This window comes from Manacus candei, unplaced genomic scaffold (assembly GCF_025592945.1).
Source record: "Manacus candei isolate 608988 ecotype Guabito, Panama unplaced genomic scaffold, ASM2559294v1 h1tg000047l, whole genome shotgun sequence".
In the NCBI taxonomy this organism is placed as follows: Eukaryota; Metazoa; Chordata; class Aves; order Passeriformes; family Pipridae; genus Manacus; species Manacus candei.
The window spans coordinates 226,362-249,091 of record NW_026138095.1 but is presented as its reverse complement, the minus strand read 5'-3'; the positions used below and the strand labels follow the sequence as shown (position 1 = coordinate 249,091).

General features: G+C 50.9%; 4 protein-coding genes across 4 annotated transcripts; 2 read left to right on the top strand and 2 right to left on the bottom strand.

Moving 5' to 3' along the window:
* Window positions 1–1,257: 1,257 nt before the first annotated feature.
* On the bottom strand, window positions 1,258–2,283 carry CENPX (centromere protein X). The gene is made up of 5 exons (XM_051797783.1): window positions 2,127–2,283; window positions 1,997–2,048; window positions 1,857–1,910; window positions 1,592–1,680; window positions 1,258–1,456 (listed from the first exon to the last, which is right to left on the bottom strand). The coding sequence occupies exons 1-5, from the start codon at window positions 2,232–2,234 to the stop codon at window positions 1,442–1,444; spliced, it is 318 nt and encodes a 105-aa protein (XP_051653743.1). The 5' UTR covers window positions 2,235–2,283; the 3' UTR covers window positions 1,258–1,441.
* LRRC45 (leucine rich repeat containing 45) lies at window positions 2,233–13,666 on the top strand. Its single transcript, XM_051798070.1, has 17 exons — window positions 2,233–2,518; window positions 3,080–3,141; window positions 4,028–4,098; window positions 4,416–4,594; window positions 5,302–5,430; window positions 6,007–6,119; window positions 6,667–6,725; window positions 6,845–6,922; window positions 7,825–7,960; window positions 8,262–8,339; window positions 8,512–8,623; window positions 8,796–8,866; window positions 9,766–9,858; window positions 10,460–10,552; window positions 11,431–11,604; window positions 11,697–11,844; window positions 12,250–13,666. Exons 1-17 carry the CDS (start codon window positions 2,233–2,235, stop codon window positions 12,444–12,446), a joined length of 2,079 nt encoding a protein of 692 aa, XP_051654030.1. The 3' UTR covers window positions 12,447–13,666.
* Window positions 13,667–14,218: 552 nt separating this feature from the next.
* RAC3 (Rac family small GTPase 3) lies at window positions 14,219–19,264 on the top strand. The gene is made up of 6 exons (XM_051797782.1): window positions 14,219–14,384; window positions 16,287–16,358; window positions 16,619–16,736; window positions 17,359–17,421; window positions 17,903–18,062; window positions 18,164–19,264. The coding sequence occupies exons 1-6, from the start codon at window positions 14,350–14,352 to the stop codon at window positions 18,292–18,294; spliced, it is 579 nt and encodes a 192-aa protein (XP_051653742.1). The 5' UTR covers window positions 14,219–14,349; the 3' UTR covers window positions 18,295–19,264.
* On the bottom strand, window positions 18,846–22,674 carry DCXR (dicarbonyl and L-xylulose reductase). Its single transcript, XM_051797778.1, has 8 exons — window positions 22,485–22,674; window positions 22,310–22,407; window positions 22,064–22,218; window positions 20,822–20,864; window positions 20,453–20,552; window positions 20,221–20,285; window positions 20,014–20,131; window positions 18,846–19,547 (listed from the first exon to the last, which is right to left on the bottom strand). The coding sequence occupies exons 1-8, from the start codon at window positions 22,657–22,659 to the stop codon at window positions 19,444–19,446; spliced, it is 858 nt and encodes a 285-aa protein (XP_051653738.1). The 5' UTR covers window positions 22,660–22,674; the 3' UTR covers window positions 18,846–19,443.
* Between the last annotated feature and the right edge of the window lie 56 nt (window positions 22,675–22,730).

The window sequence follows — 22,730 nt, the reverse complement described above, 5'->3', positions numbered from 1 at the left end:
ACCTGCAGGTACCTGATGAGCTAGTTTTGTTTCAGTATCACTTCTGCTGTAATAGCTGAACTCATCCCTGGGGTTTTGGGGCATTCAAAGGTAGCATTAGTTGCATTTTTTTGCTATTGCCTTTTTTTACCAATGGTTGTGGGGCTGAAGGCTGAACTAGGTTAGTTCCTTCACAGGGTGCGTTGCACAGCTGCACAAACAGTTGTCTTGGCTGAGTGGCAGAGGGCTGCTGGGGACTGCTTAAGCTGGTACTGTCATCAGAATGTGTATTAAACTGCGGTTTTCATGAGGTTTCCAAGTGGCTGGTGTCCTGAGGAATGACCCTGATAGCTCCTGGCTGAAAAGAGTACAAGGACCTACTGAGCCTCAGCCTGCCACAGCTGTCCCTGGGAACAGGCCTGCTTGCTGCTGATCCCACAGCAGGAGTGCAGGCCCCGAGCCATGGCCCGTCAGTGGTGCTCCTGCAGGGGCCACGCACTTCCCAACAAAGCCACTTGGGTTGTGTGGGTCCTGCCCACATGTGTGAGGTTTCTTATTTCATAGCGCCCCCCTGCTCCCCACCCCTCTTCCCTTCCCCCCACCGCCAGAGGGGCCAGGCTGTCCCGTGATGTGGGATTCTCACACATGCTGTTTGTTATTTTGTCCTTTTTTCCTTTCCTCCTACAAAGATTTAGAGAAGAGGGTGGGTGAGGGGGAAACTCTTCAAGTCTTTGAAGCAACTTGACTTTTGATGATTAATTACAGCAAAGGGAGGGAGACGGGTTTTTAACTTACTGATGTTTGTGAGAACAAATTTATAGCAGAGGGGAAGCAGCTTCTGAGGAGAATATCAAATGGTTAAAAGGTTCCAAGTATTCTTTGATGTCACAGCTCTAGAGAAATACTGGAAGGTAGTGAGGGACAGACACTGTTTATTTATAAAATAAAGATCAGTTACCTGCTCTTGGCAAGAGCCTGTGACTGAGCTCCTGTTAACGACCTATTCATTAGACAGGCTTGGAGCTACTAGAGTTGCTGTCACAGCTGCCTGCCGAGGCAAGGAGAGCCTGAAGGCTGGATGGTATTTCCAGCCATTAAGTCTTTCCATGCATCTCTGTGAAGCAGCACCTGTTTCTCACATTAGCTGAGAAAGCAAAAGCATCTTAGCATGCTGTGAAGTACAGGCCCCTGTTACAGGAGTAAAGCAGCAAGATGGAAACCAGCTACATACTCAGCTGAACAAAACAAGCCTATGACAGCCTCTTCTCAAAAATAGTATCTGACAGCATCATTGCTATGGGCTGTATTGTGCTTGGTAAAAGAGAGGGGAAACAGAAGCAAAACAACAGAGGAAGAAAAAGTTGAAACTGTTTTTCCCAGAGCTGGACTCTGAGGCTGAGACAGATGTTTGCTGTCAGGTCAGGACCATCTGCTGGCAGGCAGCATGTGCTTCAGGAGGCCTCTAGAAATCCAGAAGCTGTAAGGAGAGAGCAGCAAGCCAGTCAGCACATAGGCCAGGTTCCTGAAACATCTCCCAAGGGGAAGAGCATTAAGCTGTTTCAGCTCACATCCTCATCCTGCTCCCGTGCAGTTGAGGCCCACGGTTACATACCAGCTGCGGCAGCACTTTCTCCAGATGCTCAATATCCACCTTCTCCAGGTCCTCCGTCTGAGCCTGCCGCGCTGCCCGTGCCGCCGCTTCTGCAGGACAAGGGAAAGCGGAGGGCAGTGAGAGGGGTATGGGAGCTGCCAGGGAGGGGGGTCCCGCCCGGGGACGAGACGAAGTGCTGGATGCTCGGGGCGAAGGCTGGGGCGGGGGGGCCCCGCCGGTCGGTAACGGGCCCACAGGGCGGCTGGGGCTGACCCCGCGCGCTCACCTCGGACGAAGACGTTCAGCATCTCGGCCATCAGCAGCTGCGCGTCCCCGTTCACTGCAACGACAAGGCGCTCGCGGCAGGCGGGGGCCCAGCCAGCCGCGCCCGGGCCCTCCCGGTACCGCCCGCCGCTGCCCCGGTACCTCGTGTCCTCCCGTCCCGGAAATGCAGGCGGAGCAGCCGGTCCACGGTGTCCTGCGCGGAGAGAGGAAGGGATGAGCAGGCCCGAAACCCCCCGCCCGGGCCCGAGCCCCCCTCCCGGGACCGCCGCACCTTCCTGAAGCCTCCGGCGCGGCCGTCCCGCTCCTCCATGTCCCGCGCGCCGCCGGCCCCGCCTCCCGCAGGCGCGCGGCGGGCGGGGCGCGGCGGGGCCGCGGCCATGGAGCGGGGCCGGGGGGAGCACGCGCGGCCGTGGAGCGGGGCCGGCGGGGCCGCGGCCGTGGAGCGGTTCCGCCGGGAGTACGCGCGGCTGTGTGCGGCGGCGGGCGCGGCCCCGCAGGAGGCCGTGCTGCGGCGGCTGCGGGAGCCCGGCGGGGCGCGGGCCCGCCTGGACCTGACGGCGCAGAGCCTGTCGCTGCAGACGTGCGGCGCGCTGGGCCGGCTGCTGCCCGGGGCCGCGCCCTTCGCCGCGCTGTCGCTCGGCGACTGCGGCCTGAGCGAGGAAGGTGCGCGCGGGACTCGCGTCGGGGGTGCCCCCGCCGCCCCCTCAGGCCGGGCCGGCGGAACGGGCCCGGCTCCGCGCTCTGCCGGCGGCGAGCGGGGCCGGGCGGCGGGGCGGGAGGTCGCTCGTGTTTCGGGGCGGTGAAGGCGCCCGGTCTGTGACAGTGTGGGTGGTCAAGCGCCCCTCGGTTCCGTCCCTCTTCGAAGGCGGCTCTGCTGTTGCTGGCCGTGGACGGAAGGGACAGTCCGGCTGGTTAAAGCCGCCGGCAGTGAAGGCGCTCCCGGGGCAGCACAGCCGTGGCTGTGGGGCCTCTCCAGGCGTGGGCTGAGCTCGGGGCTGGGTCACGCAGGTGCATAAGCTCCCGTGCAGCTCTGCCCAGACACCTCTTTGAGACTGTGTAAACAGTCTCCTGCCCCAAAAACTCAAGCTCACGCTTTCCAGCAGCAGTGGTCATTCGTTTCTCGAAGCCACGTCTCCTGAGCTGGCTGTTTGACAGGACGATACACTCTCAGCTCGGGCAAAGGGTTCCACGATGAAATAAACAGCTCTTTTTTTCCCCACTCAGGTGTAAAACTTCTGTTGCATGGTCTTTGCTCCAACACCACAGTCAAATCTTTGGATCTGAAGGTGAGTCTGTTCAAATGGAATTAGGACAAAGTGATGGACGAGAAAAAAGAAGCACAGGCTTAGTCAGAATTAGAACTGGACAGTTCTGGTGCAGGATTGTTCCGAAAGATGCGTACTTCTGTAAGGATTTTGTTCTCAAGTGACTTGTTCCTTGTGTCGTGTCCTTAACACCATGTCACAACGTTCCAAAGTTACTTTGCACATCATCTTTATCCATTTTTATTCGGTTACTCTGTTTTGATAGGAAGTTATAGCTATATATCTCTTGTCCACTACTGCTTAGTCAGATGAGGCGTATGTAGGGGTTTCTTTGTGTCTCTGTATTGATCAGTGAGTTACTAACTGTTTGGCTTGTGCTTCTGTAGAATTTATCCAGCTTGCCAATGCCTTTTGGCTGGCCTGGCCTTGGCACTGGGCATCTGCCTTCAGGTGTGATGGTCACTCTACTGAGAGTGACTTTCTGTCTGTATTCCTCTGGCATACAGCTATTCTCTTGAATATACAGTCGCAAACTGTGTCACACCTTTCTTTCTCATTTGTGCTAGTGCTAACTGAGCCCTTTTTAATGCAGTATATTGAAATGGTTCTGCTTATCTAGAATCACCATTTTCTGTCCCACTGTGGCCCATGATGATCCTGTGTTATCCTGTGATTTTTGCAAGCTCTTGGTCATGGTGCCTCACAAGACCAGAGGTGTGTAGGTCCACTGTTCCTTCGGGGCTTTTAATTTTGTGGAAAGCTGACTGATACGTGAAACAAATGGTGGTTGGACTATCTTCGTCCAACTGAAATCGGCACTACAGCTGGGATGCACCTGGTGGTGTTTGATGGGGAAGGCGGACTGGGACAGATGCAGCCTACTCATCATCTGGGACTTCTGTTTCAGGGAAATAACCTACGAACTGTGGGAGCTGAGGCTTTGGGAAAACTTCTTAGGCAGAACAAATCCATCCGGAGGTAAAAAAATTGTGTCTACCTCTCTGTGTTATTCCTGTTAGATGGAGCACAACAGTTGAAAAGGGCTGAGGGTGTTTTTTATTGGGGTGGGAGGAACATCGAGTGGTACAATTTCTTGTGACGGGTGGGAGAGATGAAAGAGTGAGAACAGGAGGCGCCCTTTCAAAGGATGCCAGGTCGTGACAGCATCCTGCTCTCTGAAACCAAGTCTGTTCGTGGAGCTGGGTGTTTGACTGGGTACCATGATCCACATATCATTCAAGCTCATGCAGCTGTCCATTTACTCCACAAACTCCAATCCTGTCTGATTTTCCTAGCCTAACCTTAGAATGGAACAGCCTTGGCATGTGGGAGGAAGGCTTCTCCTTTTTCTGCCAAGGACTGGGAGCAAACAACTTTCTCCAGCGGCTGGATCTGCGCAATAACCAGATTAACCATCAAGGGGCTGGAGAGCTGGCCGTGGCACTGACACAAAATGCCAGTCTTCAGGAGCTGGGTAAGAGTTCTTTGCCCACGTACATTACGCATGCACACACACACACATATATATCTTCAGGTTCCTTGCAGGCTGCCCTGACTTCTGGCAACTGGTTGGTGTCGTTCCCAGTTCCTGTCGGTCTGGAGTGCATTGCTGTTGTTGTGCAGGGAAAGGTCGCAACCCCATGGTCTTTGGAGAATGGCAACTGTAGTTGGAATCTCTGGATCCAAACCCACAGCTGAAGAATTGTGTAGTTGGAGCAGAACAGTCCTTAGCAGAGGAGGGAGTGTGTTCATTCCTATCTGTAGATGCTGTTGGCATGCCTCATGACAGACTCTGAGACTTACTTCACACTTGCTTTGTCCTTATATGGAATTTTGCTGGAATTTCCTTCAGGAGAACATGGCTTTGGTTGCGAGTTCTTTCTCATCTGCAGATTTTGGCTGTAGAAGGAAGGCTCACAAGAGGCAGACTTGTGTAGATTTTGAACTGTAGTGGCTTTCTGCACTTTAAAGAAGATATATCTACCTTTCCTGCTTTGTCTGTTACTTTCTCTCCTTCTCATTCATCTTGAAAGGAGAGACAGTGTTCACCTGTGTTTATGCTAAGACCATCTGGGATTAGTTAGCCACGCTTGTAGATGTATAAAGAGCATGGGGTTTCTTGGGCCTTGTGTTTTTCAGCAGATGTGTGACTACCATGGTGAAAGTTTGCTTTGTGTATAGATTTGCGATGGAATAATATTGGGCTTCTGGGTGGCCGAGCTTTGCTGAACTGCCTGCACAGAAACAAGTCGCTGAAGAGGCTGGAGCTGGCAGGGAACAATGTTCCTGGCGACATCTTGAAAGCTGTGGGTAAGTATGATGTGTTGTGCAGTAATGAGTCACTAACTTCTTTCCCACTTCAGCACTTGAGAGAAATAGGGCACTTACTGCTCCAGAAGAGAGCTATTCCTCCTTTCCTCCCTTTCTCAACAGCATTTCTACAGGAAGCCCTACATCACTTCCTCTTGTCCTTTAGTGAGAGCTGGTCAAGTTGGAAGTGTCACTTTCACTAGCAAGAGCAAAAAAATAATTTGGATTGAGTCAGAGATTACTGTGCCATGGGAATGTGGGAGAACTTGAGATTAGTTTGCCTCTGAGTAGCCAAGTTTTGATGTGGCTTGTGCAGGCTGTTGTTGTCCTGCCCACAACAGAATTGAACAGCTTTCCTATCCCTGGGATATTGATTACCCAATACACAATGCTCTCTTAGATCTCATCCCACCTGGTGCTGTAAGGTGAGAGGTCTCTTCAAGGGCCACCCTGAGAAGGGAAGCTTCCCTGGTGCTTCTGATAGCCAGGTGTCATCCCGAGCGCTATTTCTTCCAGCAGTGCTTGCTGTTCTGTCACTTTAGAAACTTGTGCATGCTCTCCTGCTCTCTGCATCAGAACAAGCCTTGGATCACAACCAAGACCGTGAGGCTATCCTGAGTAAGGCCCAGAACCAAGTGTACATCCTCAACAAGGAGGTCTTGAATCTGAAGGATGAGAAGAACAAGCAGGTCAGCAATCTTACATGTTGGCAGTTCAAATAGGGCAGCTGGAATCCTTTGCTTTCCCTTGGAGCCCCACAGAACACTCAGTGACAGTAATATTGTGCACCTGAAGTTGCACATGCATCTTTATGGGCAGGCACACAGCATGGTTTGAGTACATTGGATCCTTCCTCTGACTGGGAATCAAGTCAAATGACAAGTATGGGTACGGACACATCCCTGCTGAACATATTCACTCTGGGTTCTGCAGGAGTTGTGGTGATTTTTCTTTACCCATATTCATACTTTTCAGTTCTTTTGCAGCTATGTTTGATATGTTCCAAGTGGTATAAACCTAGAGATCTGAGTCTGTTTTCTTCTGGCACCGCAGGGTGCAGAGTCCCTATAGCTGATAATCTCATTCAGATGTGCTAATAAATGCATCAGACCTCCAGTTTGCTTCCAATAGTAGCTTGACCTGTCTTTAGCTGTTTCTGGGACGAGAAGCACGAGAAGTGTACCTGTTTTAAGCTGATGCAGTTCATTTTCTCCCTGAATTTTGCCCTGTTTACAGTTCTTGGATTTTATGGACACTGTAGACAAGCAGAAAGAAGAAAAAGCCAAGAGTGAGAGGTGGGTTGGATTTCTAAATGCTTTCTGCTCTTCGATGGCAGAATTGAGCCCTCTCCCATTTCCTGTGAGAAATTACCCACCTTTTTGTTTTCTTTCTTTTTTTTGTCTCCGAAATGCAGAGTGTCCGCAGCACGAGTCAGCCAACTGCAGGAAGCATTGGATGAGCAGCACTCCATTATGAATTCACTGAAAGCCAAGTATGGAGGAGGAAAACCTTCTCCTTCCCATTGTCTGTGCTATATACACAGGACTGAGCAGAGCTGCAAGGGGGGATAACCTTGTAGAGTAGCTGGTTTACTGTTTTGCTTAGTTCTGCAGTAGTATCCAGAAATTAGGGTCAGATCATGCCTTTGAGTTGGCCACATTAGACACTTAGCCAGCTTTTAAGTAAAATTACAGTACCTTGGTGTACGAGCAAGTGAATTACAGAGGGTGAAAAGGAAGAAAAATGATTGTGCAGGTGGGATGGGGGCTTGTTTCTTGCGTGGATTACAGCCTGGCAGGAGGCTGTGCCTGCTTCCCCTGGCAGTGTTCTCTGAGAACCACTGCAGATATGAAGGAGCCTGGCCTAGGAACAGTGGGGTGGAGCTTCCCAAAAGCAGTGTTAGGTTATGCAGAGTCATATGCACTGACAGTGGTTAGACTTCAAACACTCCTGAGCCAGGCTAATTCAGTTATGCCAGGTAGAGGCAGTTTTATTATATCATGCCCTGGTGTGGACATGTCCCTCTCATGGACAGAATAAGCAAATTGCTTCTGCTACTCACATTTAAAGTTCTGTCCCTAATTTTAAACAATCTTGCAGTGGTATAAAATAGCCAGCTTTGTTCTGTGAGAGTGAGCGAATTCTGGAGGGGTCTGGGCAGGGAAAATGCAAAGGGCACCAGAACACTGGGCCCTGAGAAGTCCCAGGTCACTGTTTGCAGATGCTGCTGGGTACAGAGGTCAGTGGTGTCCTTTTCCTAGGGGCAAAAATTGCCTCAGTTAGCTTGATTTCATCCACTGCCAGATAGGTGCTAGCACCTTGTACCAGATGGTGTGGAGATGTCGCTGCAGTGTCTGCCTTGGAAAAGACTCCAGGAAGTGTTTCTCTTTAAAGGCTGCAGATGACTGAAGCTGCCCTGGCTCTGTCTGAGCAGAAGGTGCACAACTTGGGAGAGCTGCTGAATGCCATGAAACAGGAACAAACCAGTGTGGCTGAGTGCCACTTTAGGGAGCTCCAGCAACAAAAACAGGTGAGCTGAATAAGTCCTAGTTAGGTTTGAAGGCAAGGCTCCAGGTCATAAGTTGTTTGTGTAGATTTGGGGGATGCTGCAAGGGATAGAGAAGTGTGATTTTTTTTAGTACTAGTGGGTTAACTAAAGCCACCACGACAAAAATTCTTGTGTAAATTAGATAGGTGAATGCTAGGTATGAAGAGGAGCCATGGTGTTTATGGGGTAGGTTGGATTTCACTGGGTGTGGTGTTGGTTGGCATAGGTTGATAGTGCAAGAACTAAGGTGAGTACAGGTTTTTAATTTTGATTTTGTTTGCAGGAAAGTGCTGATCGAGAAGGCAAGCTTTTGCATGACTTGTCTGCTGCCAGTGAGAAAAACCTGCTGCTGAGAAACCAGGTAGGAAACCAAGTCCGAGGCTGAGAAGGCGGACTTGAACATATATAACTTCTGCTCTGTCTGTATGTTTTCTGCTTTGATCCTTGGTTGTGTCTGTACTCATTGTCCTGTACAACCAACTTTTTCTGCTAATAGGAAAAGAAAATCCTTTGTGGTGGTAATTTTCTTGTAGGTGGATGAGTTGGAGAGGAAGTGCAAAGTTCAGCAGGATCAGCTGTTCCAGGTAAAACAAGACTTGGCCACCACAACTGCAGAGCTGAAGCTTCGGGCTGTGCAGGCTGAGGGTGAGTGGAGGAGCAGAAACAACTAGTGGACACCTGTGGTTGGGATCACTGTTCATGAGTCAATGGCACAGGGCAGTCACAGAGGAAGGGCAGCAGAGTGTCTGATAAAGTATGAATACAGCCTGCGTGGCAGGAATGCCAGAACTGTGATATGCCTGCTTTTGATTTGCAGAACGTCTGGAAATGGAGAAGAGAAGATTTAAACAAAGCCTTGAAGACATGGAATCCCTTCGGGTAAAAGAGGTAAGGATGGGGTTTCTGCAGCATCCCGAGGTTAATCTTTCTTTGGTCCTGACATACAGGCACCACTGGAGGTCATTGTTTGCTGTCAGGTGCTTTTAAAAAGGTTGAAAAGTTAGTGGACTCAGAGTTACTGTGGAAGTAATGGGCCATTTCTTCAAGCAAAGCCTGCTTTAAGAGGTCACAAGACATTCTACCAGCTAGTAAGATTTTGTAGCTTGCAAGAGTCTGGGCCAGAGTGGTATGAGATGCTCCAAGAGAGGCTGGGAGCTGGCCCTTGTGTTAGTCTTGCTATGCACAGAGGTATTTATGAATAAGCAGTCTTGTCCTACTTCTGAAATAAAGATGCTCTAATGGAGGAAGTTGAGACATACATGCTATACACAACAATCCTCTAATGGGGCTCAGCATGCCAGTTCTTTCCCTGTTATGTTTCAAGGGGGGTTGTTTCTGAGTGTGGACTGGACAAGAGACTATGATCAATTCTCTTTGCAGTGTTTATTGAGGTGTGAAATCTCTCAAAAATAAAATTACACCAATAGATTTCTCTGAAGATTTTGAAATCTTCTAAGAAAAGACATGTGCCAGAAAGATTTTAACCACATTATAGCTGGAAAATGAATCTGTGGTGTTTCGTACCACTTGACAATGAGAACCTGGGCTCTGTATCTTTCGTCATGGTCTGGGAGGGATCTCTGCCTAGAAGTTCCCAGTTTCTAGACGACACATTCTATCTCTATTACAGTTTCCTAAGGGAGCTCTAGAGAGGTAAGAGTTTTTCTTTGGTGGTAGGTGGGTCAGTGAGAGGATGCTTCTCTGTCATGATAAATGGCCCTGCTGGTACACCTGGAAATGGGAAGACTTTTCTAGCACTTGCTTAAATGGTTTCTGCTGCTTTGCAGGTGGATCATATGACACAGCACATTGAGGCCAGTGAACGTTCCATGCAGGACAGGATCCAGAGGCTGGAGACCATCAGGATATCTCTGGAGGAGGTGAGAAAGGATGCTGCAGGCATGTTTGAACACTCATGTAGCAGTGCAAAGAGCAGGCTGCCAGGGGAGCTTTGTGGAGTCTTCCATTGCTCACCTCTGTAAAGATTGTCTTGTGGTCTAGAGAAGAACAGAAAAGAGCAGTATAACAGTTAAAATTATTTTTACTGCTTTGGACTAAGGAAGGAGAAAGTTCCAAGGAGAAACTTCTAAATTCGAATTGAACAGAAATAAGGATTCCATTGAACATGGTGAGAGTTTTACCAAGATTTGACTTCATGGGTTTCCCATGTGGTCTCAAGTAGTGTAGCATATTTCTCCGTATCTATTTTCCCAGCTACATTCAGCACTGCCCTGTCCTATTGCCTTGTTTTGGAAAGCTTTACCTATAACTTGCCCTCATATAAGTGAAATTCTCATTGAATCGTGATGGCAATCTTGGGGGAAGAAAAGGTTTGTCATCTTGACTTGCTTTCACTGCCCCTGAGTGAGAGGGAGATCTGTGTCATGTAGCCTGCTACTGGAAGCTGCTAATGTTTTCTGGTCAGTGTTGCAGTGATGCAGGTTCTCTGTCTGGAATGATTTTTCCATGTTCCTGTGGCAGGAGTTGAGCCAAGTCAAAGCAGCTGCACTTGCTGAGCGAGGCCAAGCAGAGGAGGAGTTACTAAAAGCCCGGAGTCAGGCCCGCTTGGAGGAGGTGAGGATAAGACCTGTCTGTAGCCCTGCCCCTGTGTGAAAGAAGTGATTTGGCTGCCTAACCTATGATTTAGTCTTGGGGAACTGCTATGTAACTCCCCTCTCTGGGTTTCACTGGCCTGCAAATGGTGTGATTGCTGAAGAAGGAGCCTTGAAAAGTCTGATTTGAATTGTCTCCAGTAGTAACAGAACTGATGTGGATACTGTCAAAGCAGGTTTCATTTAAGTTGCCAGCTTCTGAAGCCAACAGCCGGATGTCGATCCTTCCATTTAATGGCAACTTTCATGGGGTGTTCCTGTTTCTCTGGACTCAGAAAAGTTTCTTCAGGTGGCTACTGCTGCTGGACAAATAAAGTCACTGTTTGAATAGAACTTTGTGAAAATGGCAATGAAGTTAATATCCTGTGAAAGAGAACAAGGGATGAGGAAAACACAAAAAAGCTATTAGAATGTTACCTATATGTAACATCCCAAAAGAAAATGCTTCACTGAGTTACAGACATAGAAAAGCTGATGTGTGGGACCCAGCAGTTGCTTAGCTGCACACAGTGGTGCTTCAGAGCCGTTTGGAGTATGAAGGAAGTGAAGGGAGAGCATTGGTTGTGAAGACTGGTGGTGGCATCAAGTGCATCTGCCCAGGACCTGCCTCTTTCTCAGTGAGTCAGTCTCCATCAGTGTCCTCCCTGGCAAGAAGCAGCAGCTTGGGGTCATTCCTATCTGCAAGGAGCAGGGCTGTGTCTGTTATGGCCAAGCTTCGTGCTTGTTCTTCAGTGCCAGTTGACTCAGCCAAGGGTTCACTGTGTTAGGAACAAAAAGGGGAGAATTCCTTCACAGAAGTGGAGTGGGACTGATGTTTTCATTTTCCTTTGTGTCTTACAGCAGCAACGACTTGAACACCTAGAAGAGAAGCTGCGGCTGATGACTGAGTCACGGGATGAAGCTCAGAACTGCTGCCTTAAGCAAAAAGAAATGGTTGCTGAAGCCCAGGCCAGAGCCAAACAGTTGAGCCTGCATGCTGATGGACTCAGGAGGCGGCTGGAGGAACTTCAGCAGGTAATTTGGACTGCAGTAGAGATGGTCACCACAGGGACAGAACAAGTTGCTGAAGTTGTTTGGTCATTCATGGATTTGTCTTTGTGTGTCAGGACCTGAACAGTAAGGAAGAGGAGAAAGTGACAGAAGTGAATAAGGTGAAGGTGGAATTACAGGAGCAGATTGGGCACCTGGAAGCTGAACGCACAGCACAGGATGGGCTGAGAGAGAAGATTGCAGCTCTGGAAAGACAGCTGAAAGGTGATGGATTCTTTCATGCTTCTCAAATGGTAATGCTGAGTTACCCTGCACTGGGTCTGGAACTGAGCTGTGCTTACAGGTAGTAACACCTGCACTTCCTGCCTGTGCGTACACTTATGAGTTGTACTCTCCATCCTGGTGCATTTGCAGGGATTCTTGTCCTCATTTTATAGAGACCAAGACTCAGATAACTACCCAAAGCTGCACAGCAAGCAAAATGTTTGGGTTTCCTGCACAGTGAAGTGTAACATGCTGTCTGTGCAAAACCTCTCATGTTGTCTCATGCAGCTTCTCTCATGTGCTTGTTGACCATCCCACTTCCATTGCCTGTGGCTGTGTCTATAACATGTTCTTATTTATTCTAGGGACACCTTAATTTTGTTTACTAATGCTGCTCTTTTACAGCCTTGTCAAATAATCACCGTGAAGCGCTGCTGGACAAAGAGGGTGAGATCTCTCTGCTGCTGGAGAAGCTGAGAATGAAAGAGGCCGAGATCTCCAGGGTGAGGGAAGAGGAGGCCCAGCGAGCAAGTTTCTTGCAAAATGCCATCATGGCATATGTGCAGGGACCCCCCTTTGGAACCCACAGTTCTAGGAAATGAGAGCATGGCTTAAAGGATCCAAATACCTGCTGTCAGGAGAGAGTGAGCAACTCAGGTACAGCTCCTTCTTCCTAAACAGGACAGTTTTATCAGAGCGGGATGACACAAAGGCTTGCAAACACAGAAAATTGTTCTCGCTCTTTATAAATCTTCTTCCTGACCACATAAAAGGGAGGAGGAAACAACCATCCAGGCTCGAGGGTCTGAATGCATGATGTGGAGCCCTTCCCCTGAGCTGCCACAGTGTTTAAAGTATTTTCTGTGTCCTTTTACACAGCACCAGCCTGTCAGCACACCCTGTTGCTACTGGGGGGTTGGTTTGTATGTTCCCTGGCAGAGTCCTTCTGCACCATTCGTTTGGATGCCAGAGCTGTTCACAGTGAAACCTGATAAAAGGCAACAGCAGTGTTCACAGCTCCTTGTGGGCAAGAGCCATTTGGGGTCTTGAAACTTCTGGAAGCACCGTATCTTACACATCTGTGCTTTTTCACCCAGTGCTTACAGATGGAAGCAAAGTCTGACAGGGCCCTCTCTGGCTCATTTACCCTCCCTGCCGTGGCTCTGGCTGTGTTGGTGGGCAGTAGATTTGCGTTCAGCATGGACAGAAACAGCTGTGTAGAGGGGCTGTGGTGCAGTGCTGTCCATGTCCTTGTGGGACAGCTGGGCTTTGGCTGTGGTTCAACTTCTACAACACTGACTGGCAGAGAAGGGGCCAGTGGGTGATTGGGGGTCAGCATCTGTGCTTCTTCACTATGAACTGCAGCCCTTGGCTGAAGATGTTGTGGCCAATATGCAACAGGATTTGATTTCACTGTGACAAATGGCAAAACTGTCCTCATGGCTTCCCAGGCCCCTGAAGCTGAGTGCTGTGGCCTTACCCTGGAGAGGAGCAATGCTTCTGTCTCAAAACAGAGGAGTTGCCTCTAAGAGCATAAAGGGAGAGAAGGTGATTCCTCTCCTGATAGCACAAGGCCTTGTGTGACCTGGAGAAAGGGAAGGGTTGCGGGAGTCCGAATTGGAGAAAGGGGCCAGCAGTCTTGAGAGCCTCCTGTGAGTTCCTTCAATGAGTCTGGGGCAACAACAATGATCTTGCAGTACATATTTTAGGAGACAAATGGAAAATGAAAGTTTCTGTGTGGACTGTTTGGTTTGTGTTCATGATTTTTTATACTGGGTTTTGCTCTGCTTTTTTAATAAAGAGCTTTTGCATTTTGCCATAAGACTGGACAACGATGAGCTGGATGTTTGGCTGATGTGGAGGGCGGGGCTGTCTGCTGTGTTACTCTCCTGAAAACCCTGCCAGCCTGTCCTGGAGCTAAATGGCTGTTACAGGTGGATAAGCTGGGTAAGGTTTTGGTTCTGGACTAAGGTAAAAGCAGAGAAGCTGGGAAGGCATTCCCCAATCACGAAGAGCGAGTCTGTGGTGACAGCTACGTCATCTGTAAGGGAAAAGCAAAGCCTGTTGTTTTCAGACAGGGCCACTGCAGTGGGCACCTCTGTTCGAGGTGGGGGAAGCCACAAGCCGTCTTCCTGCAGAACTTTACCTGCAGCTCCTGGTTGGTGACAGCGAAATCTGCACCTACACCGTAACCAGGTTTCAAAGCTTCGTTCTTGAGCCGGTGGCCCCCGGTGCGGGAGCCGGCCCCGAGCAGGCCCCGCCGCCTGTTGCCCAGGGCGGGGCCGCGGGGCCGCCGCTTCTCCGTCCCCCCGGTCCGCGGCGGAGCCCCGGCGAGCGGCGGGGCGGGGCCTGTGGGCGGGGCGGGCTCGGCTGGGCTCGGCTGGGCTCGGCTGGGCTCGACTGGGCTCGGCTGGGCTCGGCTGGGCTCGGCTGGGCTCGGCTCGGCCCCGCCCCGCCCCGCGGGCGGTCACTGCGGCGCAGTCGCGGCGCCGCCATCGCGGGCAGATGCAGGCGATCAAGTGTGTTGTGGTGGGCGACGGGTGAGTGCGGGCGGGGCCGCCCCGGCCCCCGCAGCCCCGCACAAAGCGGGACCGGGCCCGGCGGCGCGGAGGGAGGGAGGGATGAAAGGAGGGAGGTCCGGCCGGCCGGCCCCGCCCCGCGGCTCGGGAGAGCCGCTCCGCCGGCGGGAGGCCCCGCGCCGGGCGGCGAGGCCCGACCCGGCCTGGATCGCCGCGGTCCCGGCTCAGGCGGGGCCGGCGGGCCGAGCCGCCGTCGTGGCCCGGCGGGAGATCGGGGCCTTGCGGCGGCCCGCGCAGTCCTGCCCCGCTCCGTCCTTAGTTGATGAACTTGAGTCTCGGTCCCCAGGCGCTCCCCAGCCCCATCGGGCTGCCTGGGTAGCAAACACCGGCTTCTCTTGGGTTTTACGTCTATCTCCTCGTTGGTTTAGGTGCCCATATTTCGCTATTTTTCATTGTACATGTTTGATTCATCACAGAGTCCTCCCGAAAATCTTCGCAGGTTCCTCTCATATGTCCTTTTGTTGTTTGTTCCGAGGTGAAGTGTGTTGCTCTTTCTGATTTTATCATGTGCCCCTTGTCATCCTTTTTGCTCTTTTCTTTAGGCTCTTTTTGAATTCCTTTTTCTTAGAACACATCTGTGTGCAAGATGCAGGCATGCACTAGATTTATGGTACTTTGTAACTTTCCTAGCTCATCCTGCATATTTTTCCTCACAATTCCAGTTTACTTTTTTGATCACCACAGGAAGCTCAGAGTTGAGGTACTGAGACCTAAATGTGAACTGGTCTTAGGCAGGGACTGGTCTTTCCCCTTTCCCAGGCATGTCACCACCTCAAATACACATTTGGGGTAAGGCCTTCCAGGTTCCAGTCTGTGGGGGCTAAAGAGGGAAAGAGGAGAAAGCCGACCACCAAAACAGCCTTATTGTGGAGGAGAGAGGAACAACTGGGAGCACAGGATGTTGTAAATGGACTTCAGCTGAAGGTTTCCTGTCTCGTGTTTTGGTTTAAGACCAAATAGACAGTGTAGACTAAATCATCCTGGTGCATCCAGGGGACTGTGTACTCTGCTAGAGTCTCTCCCTTACTCCTGAAGTCTTTCCTTATGTTACTCCGATTACAGAATTGGGTAGGGGATATGCAACTCTACTGACTATTCAGCTTCTCTTAGGCACCTCACAGCCAGCTTTCCCTGGCACTCATGGTCTGTTTTTCTGGAAGGTTGTCTGCAGTTCACAACTTTCTCAGTGATAAAGAAGTTGCTCACACTGCTGGTACTCCTCTGTTCTTACAACAAAGCTTTCCCTTAGGAAATGTACAGGGCTGGCTAAAGTCTGTGTGCTTACGCTCTTGCCAGCCAGACCTGGCCCTTGCTACTCCCACTAGCCTTCAGCAAAGCCCTAAGCTGATACTTCAGCCCTCTAAATTGATCTCTTTCCAAACTGACAGTGGTCAATTTTAAAGTTCATTTTTGTTTATGGATACTTATTGTTTTCCCTTTGTATTTATTGATACTAAATTCCTGTATCTGAGGAGCTTGTAGAGTTCTGTGTTGTTGCATGTTTTTTCACCTGTTTACCCGTTTTGCTAGACCATTATGGATCTGTTGAGCCCACAGCCTTAATTTATTCCTTCTCTTGGTTCCTGGAACACTGTTTTGCTTGGTGTCTTGCTGAGGCTGAATGGATGGGGAAAAGGAATGGGAGAGAGCAGGGTCAGTGAGTGCTCAGGCAGGGTGCACATTAAGAGTTCAGGCCTGGCCCCTGCCAAGTAGGGAATTCCAGTCTGCTACAGGTTTGTTTTCTCACACAATAACCTTTTGCCTAACGTTGTATTTTGGAGTTGGGGGGGGAAGGGTGAGTTTTACTGCCTCAGTGCTACCTGCTGTACCCTTCTTTATGTTCCTCGCTCTTATCCTCTACAGAGCTGTTGGGAAGACCTGCTTGCTCATCAGTTACACCACAAATGCCTTTCCTGGAGAATACATCCCCACTGTGTGAGTAATAACTTTGGGCTCAGTTGCTTTTTGATCTGTATGCATGTGTGTGTAAAAGTTGTTTTTTAAGTGAGGAGGTGGCTGTCCCAAATCAGACTGCGATGATGCTGGAGGTGTGGCTGTGTATGTGAGGAAGGCAGACTGTCCCCACTGGAACTGTGCTGCAGTACCCTTTCCTGATTCACTGCCTTCTTGGATTTTGTATAGAGATGTGAAGGTCACCACAAAATTGTCACTGATGAGGGACTCCTCCTTGGCAGGTTTGATAACTATTCTGCCAATGTGATGGTAGATGGAAAACCAGTGAACCTGGGTCTCTGGGATACAGCAGGGCAAGAGGACTATGACCGACTGCGGCCTCTTTCCTACCCACAGACGGTGAGTGCTGGGCTTGGGCTGGCTTGTAACTGCTCCCTCTCTGAGACAGGGAGGCTCCCAAGGACAGGCATGCTTCTTTCCATTGAGGAAAGTCCAAGTTGCTGCAGCTGTAGCCATAATTATGGTTGTTTAAGAAGTATCACAGCTGATTTTCTCTGAAGAGATTGTCCTGTTCTAGTCCCTGCTTTGAAATGGTCTTTGAACAGTTATGGGTGCCCCAGGGAGGCTCAGGTGAAAGGAATGGCATGAGGCTGCTGTGCAGCTGAGCCAGTTCCATGTTTCCACTCTCCCTTGGCAGGATGGCTCACTGTAGTGCTGCACTAGAAATTTTCTCCACGTAGCCATGCTGCCAGGGTGAAGCCCTTAGCACCGTTAAGATGTTTGTGGCCGCAGGCTTTTAACATGCAGAGCTCAGCATTGTGAAAGAAGATGTAGTCATACACTCAAGGTCCATTCCTTTCCTCTCTGAATTAGCTTAACACCTTTAATGGGCAAGAATTTCTTATAGCCACAGTCCTTGCTTGTGCGAGGACATTGTCCTCTCTCAGGATCCCTCTCCCCTCTCCCTCAATTCTCTTTAGCTGTTTCTTTCTGCACAGCTGACCCTCTTGTTTCTGCACAGGATGTTTTCTTGATCTGCTTCTCCCTCGTGAGTCCAGCCTCCTTTGAGAATGTCAGAGCTAAGGTAAAGTATTCTCCTCCTGGGTGAAACAGTGGAAGGGAAGAACCAGTGAGGTCCCCTGCCCCACCTGGCACCACACTTACAAGCCCAAAATTTCAAGCAGTCATGTCTTGGTGAGGGAAGGTCATAGTCTGCAGGTTTTAAGCGGGGCCTGCTTTTTATTCATGACTTCTGTAGCTAAGTTACTGCCTTTTTGAATCTGCATCCTAAGGGGTGTTCTAGAAACTAAAATGCAGTTAAGGGAAGCACTGTGTGCAGAGCTGACGGGCACTGTCTGTCATGATTCTGTGTCTCAGCATGTTCATTATTACATTTGCACCGATCTCTTTCTGCAGATATTCAGAGCTGTAGGCAGCAGTATCCTCTGCAGGTGTTGACACCATGTCAGCTAGTAGTAAACCCCTCATTCCCAATAGTAGGAACACATCCTCATGGTTGTGGCCACTGCTGTAGCTACTTTTCTTATCGTGTCTCTCTGTTTCAGTGGTACCCTGAGGTCCGACACCATTGCCCAAACACACCTATTATCCTGGTGGGCACCAAGCTGGACTTGAGGGACGATAAGGACACCATCGAAAGGTTACGTGATAAGAAACTGGCTCCTATCACCTACCCCCAAGGCTTGGCCATGGCTCGGGAGATCGGTGAGTCTCCTGTGCTGGCAGATCTCTGTGGCATTGAGGGGGTGAGGGACAGTGTGTGGTGGTAGAACCAGAGTGGTTGAACTGGAGCTCTCTTTCCCCAGGGTCAGTAAAGTACCTTGAGTGCTCTGCCCTGACACAGCGGGGCTTGAAGACGGTGTTTGATGAAGCCATCCGGGCTGTGCTCTGCCCACCGCCCGTGAAGAAGCCTGGCAAAAAGTGCACCGTGTTTTGAGGGCTGTGGCCTCGGTGCTGGCTCAGCATGTTGTCGTCCTCTGACAGATTGCGTATTAGCTGGGTGTTTCTGGAGGGGGCTGGGATGTGTAGGGCCCTTCATCATGTACGAAGTCAGTGTTTTTTAAATGTCTCTTTGATTTAACGTCAGTGTTGATGTGAAGGGGCAGTGGGGGCAGGAGACCAGCTGGGGGCTGTACAGCCCCCAGGGGAGGTACAATGGGGAAGGCAAGGTAGCTCCTTCGGGCAGCAGGCTGTTTTGGCTCTCCTGAACTCTAAGCTGAAAGGCCTGAGACATCTGTCCTGTCCTGGAAATGCCTGTTTTAAACCTGCAGGTAAAACAGGTGGTGAATATCCTGGTGGGAGTGGGGAGGGAGCTGATTTCAATGGTGCTGAGAGACAACAGCAGCTGGGAGGGTGGTAGGGTCTCCTTGCCCAGCCTGCTGTGGCTAACAGTTAACAAACTGGTGCTCTAGCAGAATGTGCCTGAGACTGTTAAAAAAATCATAACCAGCCCTGGAAGGGGTCGAAGTGAAAGAGAAGCTGAAGAACTAATCATTAGGTGCTTTATTGGGTACTAGCCAAACTGTGCATGAAACAGCTCTGTGCAATCAATGCATTTGCCTTTTTGTGTGTGCACACCCTAGGACAGCATGGTGCTGCTCCCCCCCATCAGTCTTTAGCAGGGCCTCCCCCCAAAATCCAGTCTCTGCAGAGCAGGGCTGGGGTTGTTGCCTCTATTTTGTTTTTTTCTACTAAAGACAGCAAAGGAAGCAATGAGAAGTCTGCTAACTTCTTTCCCTTCCCACTGAAAGTGCAGACAGGCTCTATGGTTTTGGATGGAACAGGGAGAGCTTCTGAAGGGTTGGGGGGGGGGGAACAGGGTTGGAAGAGAGGTCCAATTTTTAATCATCATGTAGAGTGACAAGATAAAACCTTATTTGGTGCAATAAACATCCTCCATGACGATGTATGTGAGCTTTATTATATAGCAGCCTTCCAAAGGTTATTTTCTGCCTCACTTCTCCTACAGGCTCCAGCTCTGCTGCCCCTCCAGCAAGATTATGTCTGTGTCATTGTTTTCTATCCAGTTTACATCTATGCAGTACCAGTAGGGAAATTAAGGCCGAGGTGAAATGCAGGGGCCATCTTAGGAGACAAGAAAGCCCCCATCAACCATCAGTGAGCTGCCAGTTGTCATAGCACTCTTGCCACTCAGCAGGAAGAGAATGCTGTTCACCACATCATCCACCTCTGCAATCAAACACAGAGAACATCTAATGCACACCTCAAATTGTATCAGAAAAACAAGCATCCAGAGAGGTCTGCCTTGGACCTCTACATGTAATTAGAGCACGGAAGTATTTCTGCTTCCAAACTGTGCTTGATGTAGTGTCCAGGACAGCATAGCTGAGAGCTGGACATTAAAAAGTCCTTGTGATCAAATGATGCTTAGTTCACAGCAAACATCCTGTCAGATTTATGAACAATAGAGTAAGTTCATTTCACTTGTCCCAAGATGAGGAGGCTGTAGAAGAGGGGAAGAGAAGGTTGATTCTCACCCAGTCCTCGTCAAATACTTCAGGAGTTCAGCCAGAAGGCATTCAGCAGAGCTGTGACTTTGCCCAAAAAAGCAGCAAAGTAACTCTGGCTGTTCCGTGAGAGGGAAGGCTTGAGACAACATGAGAGCCCAGCCTGGGAACAGACCTATCCCACTGACCTGCAAACTTTCCCAGGGGAATCCGATTAATCATGGCAGCGGATTTCTGAGGGTCACTCCAGTTAATTCTCCCCATGTCAGTCATAACCACGGTGGGGTTCACAGTGTTCACCCTAATCTGGGACCAGCAGCAACAAACAATCTAAGCAGGCTCCTCTGAGGAAACGCTCAGGTTCAGCTTTCACACCTTCTCTCACAGACTCCTACCTTGTGGGGTCCCAGTTCCATTGCCATTACCTTGGTCAGCATATCCAAAGCACTTTTTGTGGAACCTTTAAGGGAAGGGAAGAACGGGAGGCGTTAAGTGCATAACAAAGCACCTGGTCTGGAACAGACCGGGACATTTCACTGCTCTGAACTGGGAGCTGGCAGCTTGGTGGCTGTGGGTCTCCAGCTGGTCAGAACTGAGAGGGACACTGCTGAAGCTGCACATACTTACAGTAAACGGCGTGATCCCTCAGCGCACGCTGCGAGGCCTGGCTGGAGACATTCACAATAGCCCCTGCCACTCCCTGCGCGATCATCTGCCGAGCAACGATCTGGGAGGGGGAAGGAGAGAAAAAAAAGGAGTGCCAGAATCCTAGCAAGAAAAATCTATGGTAGCCAAAAGAGCAAAAACATCTGGAGGAAGCAAGTCCTCCCTGCCTCCTGCTTACAGGAGAGTCACAGTGTGAAGGGTCTGTACGGGCAAGTTGTCAGACTGACTTTGGATTGCATCCCTTTAGTCCCCACACTGGACACTTATCTGCGCTATGTACAACAGTCACTGCTATTCATGGAGACAGCAGCAGTGACAATTCTTCCTCACCTGGGAAACGTGAAGCACAGCCCCAAAATTCACATCAAGAGACCTACAAATAAAATCAAATTTAAACGTTACAGAGTGGTTGTAGGCCAGGCCAGACAGCTGTTTTAAGAGGCAGCAGAGGACAAGTGCTGCTGGTCTCTTGGAAACACTGGTGATACTCTGACACGTGCTGAGCTGTCGGCCGAGCCAGGATGCTCAGGAGTGCTCTCGGCAGTGAACAGTCCATCAGCCACAGGCGTGGCACCGCCAGGGGAGGTGCAGTTGTGCACTGGCATGTTTCCCTCAGGACTCTGTCCTTCATCAGCCTAATGGAGTTTCCTCTGACAAAGTTTAAACACTAAGCCCTTGGGCCTCAGCCAGTGGCAACTCTTGGGTCAAGCAAATCTTTCACACAGCTCTAAAGAGCAAATCTGTTGTAAGGTGGGTAGAGGCAGTGTTTCTTCTGTTTGCCATATCGTCCGTCCTTTGTCAGGCCAGTTCTGCAGAATGGTCTTAGCAGAATCCATACCTTTTATGTTCGTCACAAACAAATCCTTTATTATAGACTCTCAACGTATGTTTTTAACATAGGGTCAAAGCATGACCCATCCTCTCAGAATGATGTGGACTCACCCATAGCCTGTATCCTAAAGCTCACTCCCAGACAAACTATGGAGCTTTTCAGAGAAAAAGATGCCATGTTATTGTAGTAAGCAAATTTAATTTCCCACTGTGACCGTTTTATGCTCCCTTACCTGGCTTTGTCTTCTCTGTTTCTGAATTGTCTTAGTGACAACTGCCTTTGACTTTAACTGGGCCAAGTTGGAACTAGACTGGAAGCTCTGAGCTTGATGAGCAGCAAAGGCACTCACCTCCTGGGCCAGTGGGACGGCAGGTGCACCCCACCATTCTGGAGGTGACACTGCAGGTTCTGGCTACTGAGAAACAGGCGTAATACCCAGTGTTTGGTTTCCTTTTGCTGTTTATAGGGGGAAAGGTGATTACGTAAGGAATGAACAGACAGTAAAGAAAAAGGACATATGGAGTAACAATCAACTGACATTTGGCATTTCTAAAAGCGTGTGTGTCAGCCTGTCTGGTGTCTGTGCACCAGCTGCTGTCCTTTCTAGTTGCTTCTCGTCTCAAGACACCTGTTTCTGAAAAGTTCTGCCACCGTTTTTGACGTCCACGGCTGTGCGACACCTTGGCGGGGCAGACTCGGTCCCAGAGCCTCCGCCGGGGAGGCCGGGGCCAGGCACTCACCTCTGCAAGGCCTCCCGCGTCACCTCCAGGAAGGGCTGCAGCTCCGCCACCGCCGCGTTGTTCACCAGCAGCTCGAAGGGCCCCGCCGCGCCCACCGCCGCCTCCGCCGCGTCCCAGTCCGCCAGGTCCAGGCAGAGGGGCTCGATGCCCGGGCACTGCGGCGAGGGCGGCCGCGTGGGTGGGAGGCCGCGGGGGAGCCGGGGGGCCCGGGGGGTTATCCCGGGCGGGACGGGGGGTGGCCGGTACCTCCCGCACGAGGCTCTCCAGGTCCGCCGCCGTTCGGCTCAGCGCGGTCACGCGGGCCCCGGCCCTGCTCAGCGCCACGGCCACGGCGCGCCCGATCCCTGCGGGGACACGGCGTCACAGCCCGCCCGGCCCGGCCCCCGGCCCGGCGCGACCCCCGGCCCCCGGCCCCGGCCACCTTTGCCGGCCCCAGTGACCAGGGCCCGCCGGCCGCGGAAGCTGGGATGCGGCTCCATGCTGCGAGCGGACTGTGGCCGGGGCGGGCCCGCGGCCGGGGCGGGGCCCGGGAGCGGGCGGCCCGATAGGGCCGGGCCCGGGAGCGGGAGCCCCGGCGGAACGCAGCACGGAGCCATCTCGGGGCTCACCCAGCGAGAGACAGGCACGCAGAGGTGAAGTTTCTTGACTCTAAGTCTCACTAAAGTAT